Here is a 20,238-nt window from a genome sequence, read left to right on the forward strand (position 1 = left end):
ACAAAAATATAATGTATGTGAGTATTGTACAAAATATAATGTATTTGTATCATTGTATGTAACTCAATAGCAAAGAAGAGAAAAAAGTTTGCCGGAGATGGCGCTTTTCGGCCAAGCAAAATAATACATACATTGTATTGAAACTAAAAATAGAGACGAACAAAAATCCGGCCCTCAAATCTTCTCCGGCGACTCTGCTTCAGATTTTCAAAAGCTCAATCTGTAGCCATGGCCAGATTTGTTCGCCTACTCCTTCTTAGCTTCAGATATATTCTCTTCGCTAAGAAAGTCCACCATCGCTACCAAATATGGCAGCTACGACTACTGCCTTGATGAAAAAGGGAGAGAGAATTGAGGAAAAAGAGAGAGGATTGAGAATCTTACTAATAGAGAGAGAAGAAAGGGAGAGAAGAAAAACATAACTGACGTATTTCATGCCTCAATGGTAGGGTATAAAATAAATACATATTTTACTATAAAATAGAAAAGGTAGCTACTTAATGTAAAATTTACTATTAATAAACTATCCAATTTGGATTTGGATTGTAAATCCCACGAGAGACGTCGGCAACATGAAATCCATTTGTTATGGGGTTTGAACTTTCTTTTTAGCAAAATATTAATTAATGAAAATCCAATATTGAATTGGATTTGACTTTACTATCCAATTTTAACGTTGGACATGGAAAGTCCATGTAGAAGGGTTCAAACGCATTAAGAATGGGTTTCCGATTTTTCTTTACAAAAATTCCATGAACTTTATTTTTGAAATAAACTTATACCCTAAGTAAATCATTAACTCAACCAAATAGAAAATATATTTTTTCTTTCCTATACAATATTTGAAACCTATTTACCAAAATTGTCTTAATTTTGTATATTACCCACCCTAAACAAGGATTACTTACAAATTATATACAATCTATTATTAGTGCCCTAAATTAGGGGATTTAGTTACATATTTTTCCTATTTTATCGGTATTCCTCTTTTAACAAGACTCCTTCCAATTGTGTATTACCTATTTTAAGCCATAACAAACGAAATTTCAGTTACAAAAAAAAAAAAGGAAAACAATACGCTACAATATGACAACAACTTTGATTTCATTCAACCAATTAAAATGAAAAAAAATGAGAAATCAGTCTCTTGAAATGATTTTTATGAAAATGGCTTCATATTTTATTATTGCTTTCTTTTACCACTAGAAAATTTTGCACTTCTATTCACTTTAAAACTTTAAGCAATTTATGAAATATGCATCGTTGAATCATTCCTATTCCCTTTTACCGCATTGTTTTGTTTTCATTCTGTCCTTGTATATCTTTTTTAATCTTTACTCTCGATAGCTCTATAATTTTGGCTAATTTGTTTTTTTAGAAATATTCATAACCTTGTGAATATGTTATAATGACTGGCCATTTGTTGAAAAAATTATAACATGAATTTAAATATTAAGTTTGAATGCGAATGAGAAATTAAATGGTTAATTTTAAGTTAGAATAAAATAGTGATAACAATGTTATTTCTATCAGGTAAGAATTTAGATTTCTAAGCATCAGTTATTTGTTTCTGTTTACCTCTATAATTTACGTTCCATCAATTAATTTATCCATAGTATCATCCCAACGATTGCTCTACTCTGCTTTTACTCAATAATTTCTTCATTACATTGTTAAACTACAACACCAATCGCAGTTGAATCAAAAAGCATAACTGAGCAGATTCGAAATTTTTGCAGATTTCAAATTAAATTCAACCGCCTCCAAAATTCGGATTCATCTTTATATCAGTATTTTCAACAAGAATCTATGATACCCAGTTAATTTCTCACACAAAATTCGAATCTCACATCAAACTCAATTTCTCCAAAGTGCAACGATGGCACTTTTAATGTGAAACTCAAAATTTCTCCACCCAAATCATTCAGCTCCCATCAATATTCAAGTTTTTCCGTTCAAAGAAATATGAATCAGTACACATGAGTTGATTTAGAATTTATTCTCTACTTTTCTTTCCTTAATAAATCAATTGAGAAAAGAACAATGTATGGTATATCAACATATAAACTAAGAATAAATTCCGTACAAATTTAATGCAATTTTGAATATCTACAACAACATACGTAGTAAAAATAAATTTCATACAACTAATTATATAGCATACAACTTATCTACAACTTTCATATATTATTTCTATCCAGTTAAATACAACTATAATATTATACAACTTAAATACAATTTTCATTAAAAAAAATTATACAATATGTCTCTTGTATATGATTTGTATATATTTTGTAAGTGGTGTATTCTTCTTCCTCTCTGAAATTCCAGTATCAACAACTTTATGTAAAACAAATAGCATTTATAACTTAAATACAAATTTCATACAATGATTCATACATTATAGGACTATTTTTCAACATATATACAACATTCAAATAAAAATATATATAATTATAACAGAATATAACTTAAATACAGTTTACAACCACCTTTAATTCTTCTTTTTCTTCTTCTTCTTCTTCTTCTTCTTCTTCTTCTTCTCCTCCTCCTCTTCTTCCTCCTCCTCCTCTTCTTCTTCTTCTTTTTCCTCCTCTTCCTTCTCTTCTTCCTCCTCCTCTTCCTCTTCCTCTTCCTCCTCTTCCTCCTCTTTTTCTTCCTCCTCCTCTTCTTCTTTTTTTCCCTCCTCTTCCTCCTCCTCTTCTTCCTTTTCTTCTTCCTCTTCCTCTTCTTCCTCCTCCTCCTCCTCCTCCTCCTCTTCTTCTTCTTCTTCTTCTTCTTCTTCTTCTTCTTCTTCTTCGTCATCGAGTTTCAATATGAAATTTAACCAAAATCAAGTCTAATCATCACTAAACACCCTCAAAATTGAGATATAAATTCCAAAGAATATTTTTAATTATTTGTAACAACACCAAATCTAAACAAACAATAGTTTCTGAAAACTCAAATTCGAATTCAAAGCTTCGGAACTTTTTAATAGCTGTCAATGGTGGAGAATCAAATAACTTCAAATTCTATATTATAACAATTGAAATTCAGTGATGAATTTTCTGAAAAACAAAAGGATAAAAAGCAAAGAAAAATGAAGGAAGAAAATTAGGGAATAAACAGAGAAGAGAAAGAGAAAGAGATGGAGAGAGAGAAAGATAGACAGAGAGACAGAGAGAGAGAGAGAGATAGAAGGGATGTGAATTCCTATTCAATTCCTAATATAAAGGGATACTCATTAATATTAATTCGTATATAATTAGTAAATTGTCCATGTGTCACCACCCAAAATCTCACCACAGATATCGTGATGGCACTTAGTCTCTAAGACTAGGTAAGCCGATTTTAATAACAATTCAAGCCTTTTTTTTATATAGATAATCGAAACCAACAACGAAAATAATTATAACAACCTCCCAAGACTGGTAATACTGAGTCACGAACTCTAACTGAATACATGAAATGATCTCAAGGATCGAATATACAATACTGTTCGAATAATAATTAACAGTACAATAAAATAGGAAGACTCCAAGGGACTGCGACGACCGAGCAGCTTTACTTTGAATCCTTGCGATCAACACACTAACTCTGCTCGAGTCCAATATCTCCAGTACCTGGCTCTGCACAAAAATATGCAGAAGTGTAGTATGAGTACACCATAGTTGGTACCCAGTAAGTAACAAGACTAACCTCGGTGGAGTAGTGACGAGGTACATTCAAGACACTCACTAGTCTAATAACCTGTGCAATATAGCATACAAAAATAATAGAAAATAAATAGCAGTGATAACAACAATAATCAACTAGTGATATAAACAGCAAGGCAGCAAGAATACCATAAATATTACTCAAACGAATAATGAACACAAGTACAATCAATTAATTAAGTATTTCAAAATATATATCTTTTATCTATAAGTTTTACAAATAAAAATCTTTAGAATGTAATCCTTTCAATTAAATATATCTCGAATATACTTCCTTCAAATAAATATCTTACGAATATAATTCTTTCAAATAAATATCTTTCGAATATAATTCTTTAGAATAAATGTCTTTTGAATATAATTCTTTCAAATAAATATCTTTTGAATATAATTCTTTCAAATAAAATCTTTCGAATATAATTCCTTTCAAGTAAAATCTTTCGAATATAATTCCTTTCAAGTAAAAGTCATCATGTCACCTCATTTCATAATCATAAAAATTACGAGTCTCAGTCCACTTTCATATTTCCACGGCACCTCGTGCCCATATTTCTATCACAACTGCACGGACAACTCACGTGCCAATAACAAAATTAACATATTTCCCCGGCACCTCATGCCCATATTTCTTTCATAACCGCACGGACAACTCACGTGCCAATAATAAAATTATCATATTTTCCTGGCTCCTCGTGCCCATATTTCTTTCATAACCGCACGGACAACTCACGTGCCAATAATAAAATCATCATATTTTTCCGGCACCTCGTGCCCACATTTCATACCATATCTGCACGGACAGTTTAAGTGCCAATAATATAAACCGCCCGACAATAGCCACATGCTCATAATTTTAACATGAATTAGACTATTATCAAGTTTACCGAAACAACAAGACAAGTTGCACAAGAGATAAAAATAAACACAAGGAAAATCACAACATCACATAAAAATCACCAACACAGTAATCCCATATCATCACGTATCATCCCTAATAATAGCTACCCTTATCTCTCCTATAGCCACCCTTATCCCTCTGCCCTAACAATATCAATAGCCACCCTTATTGTAAGGCCCCGTAAAGTTTTACCAAGGAATTTGAGGTTTTGTGGTGCCGAGGTAGACTTATGTGTTTGAGGACTGTAGAACGAACTTTTTGGGTTGAAGAAATGCACTGAGGAGTGGATGAAACTTTTTGGCAGAAGAAGGCAATTTTGCGGTCTGTTTGTGACCGCAGAACTGTTTCGTGGGCCGCATAATCATCGCGGAGTTGAGCAGGAAGTTCTTGATTTTTTAGGGTTGTTTCGCGGTCCGCACTTCTGTCGCAGAGTTAGCATGAGAAAAATTCGTTGGGCGATTCTACGGCTCATTCTACGGCCGCATAAGTGGTCTGCGGACTGCAGACCGGTCCAAAGCATTCCTATTTTTGGGCATCAGTTTCGCGGTCTATTTTGCGGACCGTATACCTGTTATGCGGTCTATTCTGCGACCGCAGATCTAAGTTCGGAGGGTCCATTTTTTTATTTTTATAACCCGACCCCATTTTGATAAATAGCCTTTGGGGCTCGTTTTGAAGGCAAAAATCTGATATTTTTAGAGAGAAGTGAGAGTGTTGTAGAGAGAGGAAGAAACTCAAGTGCTTTGTTCATCAAGATCTTGTCCAAGCTTTGAAATCCAATAAGGATAACATCTTCTCACTTGTGCCTATGCACGCACCATCATAATATTTACCCATGTGGTATCAAATCTATGTAAAGCAGCCTAGTGTTGATATCCTTCTTGAGCCACTCTTTCTCTCTCCGGTGTATGTGGCTCCTATTGTTTGAACAACCACTTTACTCCTTTGTGAATATTATCATAAATCTTTTTTACCGTCTAGTAACATGAGAGCATATCTTAGCACCTATCATATGTATACCTGTCAATCGAAAGGGGGTCATTTGTCCGCATAAAATTTCTGGGAAATTTGAGATTTTCACAAATTTGTCACAGGAAGATCTTTTTGTTTGCCCATCTCAGTATGACTTTCATGTCCACTTAGATCATTCCGCAGTAAGTAGCTCACTTTGTTCCTAGTATTGTAGTTTCCCATAAAATGGCCTGGTATTGCGGCTTGAGCGTTATTATGGTAGAGAAATGTCCAGTCATAACAAATGTTCATTTTCTATTTACACCTCTAAACATGTATTAATTGTGTTCCTTAATTAGTGAATTTATTGTGCTAGTTTCCTAACATTTGTTAGATAACCATGAGAGATCGCATCCTTTCATATGTTGTTGCAACACTTCCTTTTTCATAGGGGTCCTTAATAGGCTCTCCGTCAAGACCAAATGCACCTTTGGGGTTATCATAGCATCACGTCTACTTCTCATGTTTTCTTATCTTTCATTAGCATCTGGGTGCTTTTCAAGTCATAAAATACATGGCGAACTCATTATGAACATTGCAAACCTTCCATGATTACTTTATAGTGTCTCCCTGGGTTTCGCTATCTTTACATACTCGGCTTCTAGAATCATTGACTATGTCATTTTCATGTGCGGAGAATTTACTATCCTTAATGTTCCACATCCCTGGGTGGGTAGGAATTATTCGTCTTTCTCCTCGGAACATTATATCAGCCATTAGAACCTTTCTAACCAATGGTGTCATTATGATGATTAACCATGTCAGCATATTGGTAGTAACCTTCATGTCTCTTAGGATATAACCTCCTAAAATTCCCTTCTCGGTACATTGATGGATTGTTGAATAATTTCAGTCCAATCTCGAACCTTGTTGTTCCTATTTGTAGTAAAGCTATCGAGACTTGAAGGTTCAAACATATCAAAGAAGAAGCATCATTCCATGATCAAACATATTGGGTAGGAAATTTTATGGTCATATTCATGTTAGAACATCTTAGAATAACTTATAAAGGTTGCCAAAGGTTTAGTTTGGGTATTCGCAGTAGAGATTTAGAGTTGAAGAAAGTGAATAGGTAATTCTCAGGATTTTCTCCATGAAGATATTATGTGAATTCCTAATAAAGGTGAAGTATGTGTAGTCACATTAGGCCTTATAAAATCTTGAAGGAAATAAAATAGGCCAAGTTATAAGTATGATATCTCCCATCGTTGTTCTCCATGCGCCTGGTGTTTCATGTGTCTATGTCAAGGAGGGTAGTTGGGAATCATTTGTCTATCGTTACGGTGGAAGCTATGGAAGGTAAAGTTAATGGGTAATTGGCTTATGAGAGGTACCTAATTGTCATCCTTGTTAGATAAGTCCGAAAGTTGAGATTGCCTCCGTCAAGTGCTATGGCTAAGTCTGTGAGTCGAGGATATCACCTCGTAGGCTGAAAGTGTTGAGGAAAGGAAATATTCTCACTTGTTTGTAGAGCCAAATGGTTGTGGTTCAAAAAGGTACTTTCTATGCATTATGGTTTAAATATGTACAATTCATGTCAAAATACCACTTCTGTTAATGTAATGCCCTAATGTTGAGATCCGTGTTGTTGATATATACTGTGATGCATTGTTGAGTTATGGATATGTTGTTAGGGTGGTTTTGGTGATTCTCTGGCAGGTGAATAGGCCCAATTACAGAAGGGACTCTGCCGAAATCTTTGGAAAATCTGGGAGTTAGTCAAATTTGGGGGATTGCGATGTGTGAAAGGAAGAAATGAATTATATTGGGTGTTTTGGGCGGGCTCTACCCCTCATTCGAGGACGAATGATCCTAAGCGGGGGAGGATGTAAGGCCCCGTAAACTTTCGCCAAGGAATTTGAGGTTTTGTGGTGCCGAGGTAGACTTATGTGTTTGAGGACTGTAGAACAGACTTTTTGGGTTGAAGAAATGCACTGAGGAGTGGATGAAAATTTTGGCAGAAGAAGGCAATTATGCGGTCTATTTCACGACCGCAGAACCGTTTCGCGGGCCGCATAATCATCGCGGAGTTGAGCAGGAAGTTGTTGAATTTTGAGAGTTGTTTCGTAGTCCATTGTGCGATCGCATACCTGTTTCACGGTCTGTACTTCTATCGCAGAGTTAGCATGAGGAAAATTCGTTGGGTGATTCTGCGGCCCATTTTGCGGCTGCACAAGTGGTCTGCGAACCGCAAACCTATCGCAGACCGGTCCAGAGCATTCCAGTTTTTGGGCATCAGTTTTGCGGTCCATTTTGGGACCTCATACCTATTATGCGGTCCATTCTGCGACCGCATACCTGAGTTCAGAGGGTCCATTTTCTTATTTTTATAACCCAACCCCATTTTGATAAGCCTTTGGGGCTCGTTTTGAAGGAAAAAATCTGATATTTTTAGAGAGAAGTGAGAGTATTCTAGAGAGAGAAAGAAGCTCAAGTGCTTTGTTCATCAAGATCTTGTCCAAGCTTTGAAATCCAACAAGAAAATCTCACAAAATTTGCACTCAAGAGGTAAGGTTCTAACCCTAGTCTTCAATTTCGAGTTTGGGATAAAAAATGGATGATTGGGAGTATAATTCTTGGGTGTGAGAGTATTATGTATACATTCATGTACCAATAATATTTGTGGGAAGATTTTTGATCTCAAATGGGTAAATATTGGGATGTGAAGTGAAGGAAATCTTGTGAAAAAATCATGTAATCAAATTTGCACATCTAGTGTTTGGTAAAATGCTCAAATAAGTTGAGATCATGAATATCTTCCTAATTTGTGTTCAATTTTGTTATGTCTCAGAATAGATTGAAGTTGCTGGGATTTCCGTAACATTGTAGTAATTTATGGAAAGCTCAAAGTGAGGTATGTTGGCTAAAATTTCTCTCTTAGAATCGAATTCCATAATGTTCCCGTAAGTTTCAAGTATGGTTGGCTCAAGTTCCTAATTCCTATGTTCCGGATCATCCCTTATAAACTTGACTATTCCGAATGAGCCTTATGCCAAAAGATATATGTTCAAAGTATGGGTTGCGTATCAAAATATTATGGCTTTGAGTCATGTTTCAAATGAAAGCTAGTATGCCAAATTGTGTGGAAAAAAAATTCGATATGCTTAAAACTCTTAATTGCTCATATGTGTATCTAAGGTCTTGATTGAAAATCTCTTGTTGTTTATAATCTATAAAGATGCTGGAAAATGGAATAAGTGAAGTGGGGATATAGAGTGTGGCCAACGTGCCAAGAATGAAAGTTATACTTGTGGCTAGTGGTGCCAATGAAATTAGATGATGTGAGAGAGGTTAAGAAATAAGTCTTGATTCAACTTTTTTAAAATGACTTCGAAAATAGAATTGCCTAAAAGCTTATATACTCAACTCGTGCCCATATGTGGCTGTTTTAACTAATGCTATACTTGTAAGTATTTTCAATGTGTTTTGTGTTCTTACATATTCGTGAGTGAAAATTGTGTATTTCCCTTTTTGGGAAAAAGTATTTCAAGAATTAATGGTGTGCTACTTGTTATTATTTTAACTTGCGCTTCGATTGCTAATCATTTTACTCCATTTCTTGAAAAGAAATCTATTGTGTTTAAAGCCTTCATTTCTAACGAACTTAAAGTTGTGATTTCCGGAATATTATATATATATATATATTGATATTTATGATGATGATCCATGAAAGGAAAGATATAAAAATTTGGAATATGAAATACGGCCACCGTGCCTTGAATAAAGAATCTTGTGAATGACCAAAAGAGCCAAGGAAATATTATTGTTGTGATTGGTTGAAAATACTAGTGAAGATTTATATAATGTGAAATATGATGAGGTAAATACATTTGTATTTATGTTACTTTTGTGTGCAAAAATAAAAATAATAGTTTTGGGAGTATCATTAGCAAACCGAGGAAGGGTGGGTTGTAACAACCCACACCTAAAATTACACGTGCCGGTGTAAGAGTGGATTATGATTATTCCCCTTATTTGGGATGTGATTGATGGGTTGAAATTATTTCCCTCAAATGGGATGAAACTGATAATAGTTGTGAATTGAAAAAGTCAACCCACACAGCATATGTAGGAAGGCGGCCTAGCTGATCGGGTGGAGATCGGACGCCATGTTGCGCACATGGTGGTACTACTCTTGGTAACGCCTTTTTTTTTCGCATCACATGTCAAACCATATTGTTCTTGGGTAGATGGCCTAGCCGATCGGGCATGATCGGACTCCGCGCTAAAAATACGGTGGTATATCGGTGCTAATGATCTCCCAACCAAAAATATATATTAAGTTCGTATTGCGAAAATTATTATGTTTTAACTCGACATTTGGATATGGTTGATTGTGACTTGTTGTTTCTATGGTTTCCCCTTTTCTATATGGGAATTTAACTTTACATACTAGTACCATTCCATATGTACTAACGTCCCTTTTGCCGGGGGCGCTGCATCTTCAATGGATACAGGTGGTTCATCAGCGGGCAACTTTGGACCTCGTTAGCAGTTACTCCCTATTCAGCAGGTTTTGGTGAGCCCTACTCTATTCCGGGCCTAATATCATTTGATGTTGTACTTTGTGTTTTGAGGTATAGCTAGGGCCTTATTGCCGGCATTTTCATATTACTCTTCCGTTATACTTAGAGGCTCCATAGACAGGTTGTAGGTAGTGTTTGATGTGGGGAATTGAACTAAAAAGGTTGGTATTTGACAAGCATGCTTTTCATTATATCTATAAACTTGTAATATTTTGGAAATTATGAATGAAACTGGTAATGGAAATGAAATGAGAGTTATTAATGAAATCTTTGCAGTGTTTGATTAATGGAGTGCATCTCCTCTATATTCATGGATGAGTTTGGTTAAAAGAAAATCTAACAGGCTTGCTCGGTCGGGTTCACTTGGTTGAGCGCGGGTCGCGCTCCTCGAGATCGGGGCGTGACACTTATCGCTCCTATAGCCACCCTTATCTCTCCTATAGCCACCCTTATCTCTCCTTATAATAGCCTCCCTTATCTCTCCTCCCAGATAATACCCCAATACACATAACAATAATGATATGCCACCCATATGTCCGCATAATATAAACAGTGAAATATCACCCTTATGTCCTCATAACAATAACTCAAATCACCCAACAATTTACACGGAACATTGTCACAACAACACAACACAATTAGCTCATATCACTAATTACCCAACGACCACAACCAATTCCAAAGATACAATAAAATCAATAAATTTCATAGCAAATAGCCTAAGGCTCCACACAACGTATATAAAAACTCAAAAATAACAACAGAGATGGAAAGGTAATTCAGCATAGGACAACGCCTTCTTCAATCAAAACTTTTGATAAATATATATATTAATGCCTCATTTTAAACTTATTAATTAATTATTTGTAGATAAGGAATCCATACTAAAATTATTTCCAAGAAATGTCAACCCAACCAACCACGACATTTCACATAAAAATTAAAGTGGCAATCACACCAAATTATCATATAAAAACAACTTCGGCAAGCAAGAAATGAGGCATGACAAAAAAAGGATTTAATAAGTTCTAATAATTTTCCAATTTAATACATAAGGGTGTCTACAAGTTTTAACGGGTATAATTTGCACATATAAATCAAGTACGTACTCGTCACCTCGCGTACATGGCTTTCAATCACACAATTTCCACATAAGACTCAATGCCTAAGGGGTAATTCTCCCACTCAAGGTTAGATAAGATACTTACCTTTTTGATGTTAGGCCGATATTTCAAAATAGCCTTCTTGCTTGAATTGACCTCCAGACAGCTTAAATCTATCCAAATTAATTGTATAACTTCATTAAAATTCGTCGGAAACAATTCCAGATAATGTAACGTCGATTTAAAATTTCACATTAAAAAGTCAACCAAAAGTCAATGCGGGGCCCGCCTTTCGAAACCCGACAACATTTTCACGAAATTTGAACACCCATTCTGATACAAGTTCAACCATACTAATTTTATCAAATTCTGATAACAACTCGACCTCCAAATCTTAAATTTCTATTTTTGGAACAATTTTGCAAAAATCCCAATTTCTTCCATTTAAATCCGAATTAAATGATAAATATAACCATGGATTTATGAAATATAATTACATTCAGATATAAGACACTTACCCAAGTTGAAGTCTTGAAGAAATCCTCAAAATTGCCCAAGAACCGTGCTCCAAAAATTCAAAACAAAATGAAGGAAATGACCATTTTTGGTCCTTAAGTTTGTGCCCAATAAAAACACTAATCTAGTCGCTAAAAGTCCAATTCGCGTAGCTAAAAGTGCCATATCTGGTCGCTAAAGGTGCGCACTAGAACTGTTTACACCAACAATTTATTTTTCACTAAAAAGACTCTAACTCCGTCATACGAACTCGGAATTCGACAATTCTTGTTCCTATGAGTCACAAATAATAATACGAACCTAGTTATTCAATCGAAACTCAAGTGAGAGCTCATTTTCTCTTATCTGGTCGCTAAAGGTGCACACTAGAACTGTTTACACCAATAATTTATTTTTCACTAAAAAGACTCTAACTCCGTCATACGAACTCGTAATTCGACAATTCTTGTTCCTATGAGTCACAAATAATAATACGAACCTAGTTGTTTAATCGAAACTCAAGTGAGAGCTCATTTTCTCAATGTGATACCAACATCGTTCGTTAAACAATTAACTCATATTTCGCGCTAAAAACCCAATCGCGACTTGATGAAATTAGATCAAACATTCCAGATCATTCCTATAATTCATTATCAAACTTCCAGAAGTCTCGAAATCAAATTTCGATCTCTAGAACTAAAAATGGACCTTTGGATCATTATATGCTTATGCTCAAAATAATGACAAAACACCAAACACGTTAAAAACCCATCCGAGCCCCATGGGACCCCAACCAAATATACTAAAAAGTCCCAAAATACAACACGAACTTAGTCGAGGCTTCAAACCACGTCAAACGACGTGAAAACTGCGAATCGCGCATCGAATCGAATTATGAGTTTTTAAATCTTCCAACTTCTATAATTTGCGCCAAAACGTATCAAATCAATCCGGAATGACTTCAAATTTTGCACACGAGTCATAAATGACATAATGAATCTGTTCCAATTTCGGGAATCAAATTTTGACTCTGATATTAATAAAGTCAACTCCCGGTCAACCTTTCTAAAGATCTTCAATTTTTCAACTTTCGCCAAAATACATCGAATTGACATACGAACTTTCAAATCTAATTTCGGACATACACCTAAGTCCGAAATTACCATACGAAAATATTGGAATCATCAAAATTCCAATCCGGAGTCGTTTGCTCAAAAGTCAAAACTCCGGTCAACTTTTTTCATTTAAACTTCAAAAGTAAGAATTGTTCTTTTATTTTAATTTCGAATCTTCCGAAAACCAAACTGGACCATACACGTACATTATAATACATATTATGAAGCTGCTCGATGCCTTAAGTCGTTGAATGGGACGCCAATTCACAAAATGACAAGTCGGATCGTTATAATATGTCCATCTAATTAAGTAAACACTTGATTAGGAAGGGTAATAAAATTTTATATATAGTATAGGAAGGTAAAAATTCCAATAGGAAAAGGGTTTATAAGTGATGCTATATAAAAGGTGATTAGGAAGATTTGCCCATTAAATCTCGAAGAAAATCACTTTGTGAAAGTGAGAGTGTAATACAAAACTAAGAGAGAAAATACTATTACAAGAAAATTATTTCTTGTTCTTCTACCTTTGAGTTGAGTTTTTTGAGAAAACTTTCAACACAATATTTTCATTCAATTTCTTTGCGGGTTTCGTTAATTAAATAGTTGATAGAAAGGATCGGTCTCTGTGTGCATAGAGTTTTCGTATTACAAAAACAAGAAAAAGAACAACATCAACGACCCAGTAAAATCCCACAAGTGAGATATGAGGAGGGTAGTACGTACGCATAACTTACTGCTACCCGAGGGAATAGAGAGGCTATTTCTGATAGACCCTCGGCTCAAGAAGACAAAAAGAGATAATATATCGGTACCATCAACAGAAACCATAGAAAGAATAACAATATCATAAGAACCTGGAAATAGATGAAAAGTAAAAACAATAATCAGTAAATAAGGCCCGGCACCTATATGCAATCCTACACTTTTTTGTCTTCCGGAAGATACTGACATTTTCTTTTGAGTTATTGTTCTGTTAATGTAAAAGTGTTTTTACCTATTTAGTTGATTTACAACAACACGATTAATTATTAAGTTAAGTTGACTCACAACAACTTTTTCATATAAACATCGTGAAAAAAAAAGTTATAACCAATTAGAAATGTTCATTTTCTCTGTTAGCGAGGTATATATAATTTTAAAACTTCTCCTTCTACCTTCATGTAATGTAGCCAATTCATATTGAATACGCTAATAGGAAGTTGTTGGCTAAATGAATACTCGAAGTAAGATGAAGCTAATCAAAGAATGAAAAGCATGAGCCAAAAAGAAGAAGTGTATTCTAGAATTAATTACGATTTTCACAAGGAATGAATTTACAAGTGAAGGTGAGAGAAGTTGAACCAAATTTGTTCAAATGCGTTGATAATAAGGTGATGATACTCATCGGAGTTCAAAGAAAGATAGCAAGCAAGAAGATGTTCCAAGTCTTTTGATGCCTTAATATTGTTTTCCAGAATCATCTCCATCATTGATTCTCTAAAATCCTTTTGAGGATCAAATGAAGCTTTCACTATTGCAAAGCTCCCTGATGAAAAGCTCCTTCTTTTTGACTTTAAATTTTCTTTTTTGGAGACACGCTTTTTTGAGGATGACACGCTTTTTCTGCCATGCCCCTTAATTTTTGCTCTCAGTTTCACTCCAGTAGACGATTTTCTGGGAGCAGAATTTTCTCTTTTAGTGTTAATGCTTTCTTGACTTTGTTGCTTGCTATTATGGGATTTTGCTGGCTTTGTGAGAATTGGAGGAAGGTCAATTTCTGAAATTATTTCATTCATATCTATGATTATATCAGTAGTTGAAGAACTGAAGTAAGAACTTGACCAGGAGGCAAGACCGTTGAAAGATTGAGAAGCAGAGTCGAATTCGGAAGATGGAGATTTAAGCAAGTCAAATTCCGGGAAGCTATCTGAATTATTAACAGAGTCAATAATATTCTTAGGAGAGGGCTTGTAAATGGTCATTCTTTTGCTTCTTCTCTTAGATGATCTTCTTGGTTGATCAGAGTTCAAAGTTTTGAGATTTGCAGCAGAATTGTCAACTCTAATAGACTCTGTAGCATAATAAAAGGATGATCTTGGTTGTGAAAATTGTGTTTTTTGCATACTAGAACAAGGGTTTTTCTTCTTGGAGGCAGAGGTTTTATGGGGTTTGGATTTGCCCATGTCTCTTATCTTGTAGAACCAAGCATTTGGTAGTATATCTGATAATCTAAATTTGTGATTTCCCATTAAAGAATACCTTTCTTTTTTTTCACTCAGAGATGGTTGGTTTAAGACTTACTTCTAAAGAATGAAAAGTTGTGTGAAATAAGCAGAAGATATATAATGTTGAAATAAGGTAGGGGTCCCTTATATATTGATAAAGCATGGCACGAAGGACAAGTGGAGCCAGCTTTTTATAAAAATGCCCTCTCTTTCATCATCACAAACTGCATACTTCTTTCTGCTGTGCACAAGCCAGTTATTTTTTGCCAGCTCTCTTGCAGTACGGGTATTTTACTTCGTTACACTTCAGAAACAATCACAAAATAAAAAAATACAAGAGTTTAAAGACCTCTGTATGCAAATGGTGAAAACAAATTACTCAAGCAGGCTACTTTAAAGGTAACAACCCCTAATTAGTAGAACTAATAACTTGGACCCTAATTAGTAGAACTAGTAACTTGGAGAATAGGCAAGTAGCCTTTTATAACAGGTTAAATTGCTTGATTTCTAAAATATTATATGTCAACAGGGGTGGAGCTATGTTATAACAGGTTGGCTTTTAAATGATTTGGGTGTGTCTTGGGGTCGAAATAACCGAGTCCTAGTCGAAATAGGACATGTTCAGACATGTTCACGTTTTGAGCGTCCAGGGCAGCGTGGGGCGTTGGCCCTAACGCTTAGCTTCCCAAGTTTCTGTTTTGTGCGCCACGGGCAGCGCCCCACGCTGCTTGTGGCCCTCAAATGTGCACTTTTGCATTTTCTTCCCGTTTTCGCTCCAATTCGCGCACTTTCGTCCCAAATTGCATGCGAATAATTCCTACACATAGAAATACTACAAATTAGCACAAATCATCATATTATACATCTGAAATCTACGAGACATGATCATAATGCAAGGCAATATACATCAAAATATGCATACATTAAGCCGAATATCAACACCCCACACTTAGACTCTTGCTCGTATTCTAGCAATGGAACTACATTAACACCCCAAAACATACGCATCACTATGAAAGAGCAATTCACAATTAATTCAATCAAACACTCTATCTTTTGACTATGTTGATACCGACAATTAAGCACGAACACACGAACTTCACATTCTTCCCGTTTTTAAACTAGCCCAAGTATATACAATGCTATTCAACTAACTCAAGAAACCTCTCCACAACCACCCTACCTCATACAACGACTCGTTACCACTAAGCATACTCAACTCACGCACTCACCCAATAAAAGAAGTGTACAACATCACCAATTCGTCATGAGACCAAGTGCCCTCACCACAAGCAAAAGAGTGAATACAAAATTATCCCAAACGTTCAAAGTTGTTGAACATAAATTGAGGATATCAAACAATTGAACAAAATCCACTCACTCTCACAAATAATTCATGTGCATCCCGTAGTCGTACTATAAGCTTGCTCATAGTGCATATCTCTACTAATCTAAGCTAGCCAAATCTAGGATCAATTAGGACTTTAAGGTTGTAATGTAGGCTAAGGGACGAGTAAGATACATTTAGGATTAGCGACTAACCCTCCTAAGCACTTTAATACGCTACACTCGCAAATTGAGCACATCTTCTTTTCAACCAATTCACTTGTCATACACCATATATAACATAACCCTCTTTTCAATTAAGCACCTCTATATTCCCACTAGCCCGAATTTGAAAGATAGGTGTGTGTTTTTCTACATTATTTGAACTACTATTTTTTTTCTTTCTTCTTTTCTTTACTCCACACACTCCATACATTAATGTTCATCGGTTAGTGACCTTTTTTTTTCTTTTCACAAATTTAATGAACCTTAAGGGCCCTTCTATGGTTCCACTTGAAAGCCACTCCCCTATCTCTCAACTTAGCGACTAAGTGCCTTAAGAGGTAAATGCTCAACAAGCTCAAATTAAGAACAAAATAGTGATACAACTTGTAGTGTGGGTGCCAAAGAAAAGGTCTATAAGCTCAAAGGGGCTAGCAACGAAAAAATTTTATTTATGAGTGACAAGCACTCCTATGGTCAAGCAAGAAACGCCTACGTCATCTCCTAGACTAGCACAACTTAACGATTTCGCTTCGATTAACACACAGGGCAAGTTCTAGACTACACAAAATAGTACAAAATATCACCAATCCTTACACACACATTGCACTTAACTCAATCAAGACGGTTCTGCTCGACTCTCAAGTCAAGAAAGCAAGCAAGTTGAGAATTTTTAAGCAATAATGCACTAGGTGGCATACAAGTCAACCAACTGAGAAAAAAACATCAAAGAGTAGGCTACTTAATTTACTTGGGCATTACAACTCAAATCAAATATTCAGGAAGACTGAGCGCATGCCATAACTTAACGTGCCAACACCAAACATGTCAAAAGGTACCTCAGAGCACCTCAATTTTCTCCCTATCCTACTCCTAAAAAAAACAAAAATAAAAACACCCGTTTCGAGCTACACCCTTGGAAAAGAACCAGCGTCCAAAGAAAAACCAAGGGATACTACCTAACTATCCTAAAAGAACAAAGGAAAATATTTTTGGTATTTTTAAGCGGACTTTGATCCCTCAAAAAAATTGTCCAATAGATCGATCGTCGGGAAAAGTACGAACTTCTTTTGAATTTTTATTTTTATTTTTTTACTAGCTAACTAGACTATGCTAGTTCTAAACTAATCTAATATATATATATATATATATATATATATATATATATATATATGTATGTATAAAACAAAATATTAACAATAACTTTTATACAATTACAAGTCAAGAAGTATTCCCCCACCCTACACTTAAACAATGCATAGTCCCCGATGCATAACAAATTCAAAACAAGGTAAGGTAGAAAGAAAGAACTCCTTGCTAGTCGGAGTCCACCTCCTCAGGATGCCCACCAGCCCCGGCTCTGGGCTCATCATCATCTCCTAAGGGCACCAAAGCCATGGGCCCCGTAACGTCATCATCATCCGCATCTTCATCATCAGATCCCTTGTAAGCGTTCTCATCCTTAGACATATGGATGGGACTTCCCAGTGCTATGCCCAACATCTCCTTGGAGGAACTAGAGAAATCATTTCGCAAATGCATGCGCTCCTCATCCGACACCCCTAGCCTGCTCATTATCACATTGAGGGAACTATAAAGATACCTGTTAAAATTTTCGTCCCTCTCGTTCCTTGTCGCCTGGCTTAGCTTTGATGTGGACTCCAGTAGAGATGTGACGTCTAGCAATGCCTTGGGTGCCTCCACTACCTCATCATATCCAGGGTACTCCGGTGCCCTACGGGATAGCATGAACTGTGTCAGGAGGTTTCCAAAGAAAAACCTTTTGATCCTTCCCCCAAAGCGGGTGTGGGCCATCTCCCCAAGCATGAGCTCACCCATATTTATGGGTCACCCGGTCATCAGAAAGTAGATCACACACACTCGAGCGCGAGTGCATTCACTGTTATGCTCGACGGGCATCAATCTAGCCTGCACGAAGTTTTTCCATACCTTAGCCGTCTTGTTGAAGTCAAAACGGAGCATCTCAAGGTGGGAATTTCCCTTAGTCTGCGTCCACTTTGCATTAGAATCAACGCCATAAAGTGTGTGACGTATTGCCCGGTAGCGTGGACTTTTGACGAACTTTTGTAGCCTCCGTGGATTAGGGCTATTAACTCCCAAAAATGCACACAAGGATCTCCTGTCCAGTGGTATCTCTTTCCCTCGGACACATGATCGGAACAAGTCCGCATTCCAATTGGCGTATAGCTCGCGCACCATGCTCAGATTCGCAGGGCCCGGGCATTCCTTGAGTTTCTCCATCTTCATTTCTACCAACCTGGCAAGCACCTTCAGAAAGTTCTTTTCTAGGGCCTTCACATTAATCCCCATTTCGGAGACATATTTCCCATATGGCACAAAGTTATCATGCCATTTGATGGCGTCTTCTCGAACTTGATCCACCCGAGGCCGTGGTGGCCTTGTCGACCCGCTAACAACCTACTTTCTCTTAGCTTGCCAGGAAGAACCTTCACCTTGCTTGCGTTTTTTGGGAGGGGGAGTAGTGGCGGAGGACTTTCCCACCCCCTTTCCTTTGGCGACACTTTCACAAGCCATAACAACCTACACACGACAAACACAAAGGTGAGAATGAATCAAGAAATTCGTCCAAGGTTATCGTGAGAGGCGAAGGTGACCCCACACTTAAAACCGAAGGCTATGTATAATCTACTCACAATAGCGGTTCAACATACACTAATGTTTCATCACAAAACGATAGGTACTCAAGACTTCTCCATGTCACCATTCAAGTAGGCGAACATGGTCATAACTTAACCGTAGTGCAAGCAAGAAATGCTAGAGTCCAATTTACTACACTAATATAGTACATTAACTACTACTTACAAGAGTTTACAATAAGACACAATACCTCCAAAGACCCCACACTTCGCCCAACCACATATACAATAACACTCGGCTACTTAGAATTCACCAGTGTTCAATTCACACTCTTAGGCATTTTAGCAAACACCTTGTGGGCATCAATTTTGCTTTTCTTATTGCAACAATGGTGGAACAAGGTGGCCCTCCCAAATTGACATGAAGTAGAGAGAATTGTAGTTTACTACTTCAAATACAACTTCACAACCAATATTGGCAACTAATTTCGTGCACAATAAGGCCACCCACCATAAGAACAAAACATGTCAAAGAGACCTAGGTGATTGGGGGTTGTTGGACAAAGAAAACTAAAAATATACTAAGAAATTACAAATTACAAGGAAAAGGATAACAAGAAGAATATACCTTTGAGTCTTGAGATGAAGGTTAGCAACAAAATTTGAAGAATTTGAGAGAGAAGGATAGAGAGAGCAATGGCGAGAAAGAGAGACAGAGTGGGGGTCGTTTGAGAGTTACGGGAGAGGGTGGGTGGGGTTTTGGGTTAGAGTTATTTTAATTTAGGTGAGGGTTGGGTTTGGTTAATTGGTTGTGGGTTAGTATGTGAGAAGGAATGGGTAGTTGGGTCGGGTTAATGGGTGTTGGGTCTAAAAAAAATAAAAAAAAACAAAATAAATTTTTTTTTACACCTTACCTGACACCTAGCCCAGCGCCCCACGCTGGGCTTGGCGCTGAGGGTTGTGATGCTTCTGTAAAGTGCGCCCCAGGCAGTGTGGGGCGCTGACCTGGGCGCTCGTTC

The 20,238-nt window shown here is 36.4% G+C and overlaps 1 protein-coding gene across 1 annotated transcript; it reads right to left on the minus strand.

The window, feature by feature from the left end:
* Positions 1–14,104: 14,104 nt before the first annotated feature.
* LOC104097240 (transcription repressor OFP2-like) lies at positions 14,105–15,172 on the minus strand. Its single transcript, XM_009603788.4, has one exon. The coding sequence runs from the start codon at positions 15,075–15,077 to the stop codon at positions 14,163–14,165; it is 915 nt and encodes a 304-aa protein (XP_009602083.1). The 5' UTR covers positions 15,078–15,172; the 3' UTR covers positions 14,105–14,162.
* Between the last annotated feature and the right edge of the window lie 5,066 nt (positions 15,173–20,238).

This window comes from Nicotiana tomentosiformis, chromosome 7 (genome assembly GCF_000390325.3).
Source record: "Nicotiana tomentosiformis chromosome 7, ASM39032v3, whole genome shotgun sequence".
Lineage (NCBI taxonomy): Eukaryota > Viridiplantae > Streptophyta > Magnoliopsida > Solanales > Solanaceae > Nicotiana > Nicotiana tomentosiformis.

Excerpts from the sequence above, each read along its gene's own strand:
- LOC104097240 (XM_009603788.4), bottom strand. The coding sequence starts at position 15,077 with ATGGGAAATCACAAATTTAGATTATCAGATATACTACCAAATGCTTGG.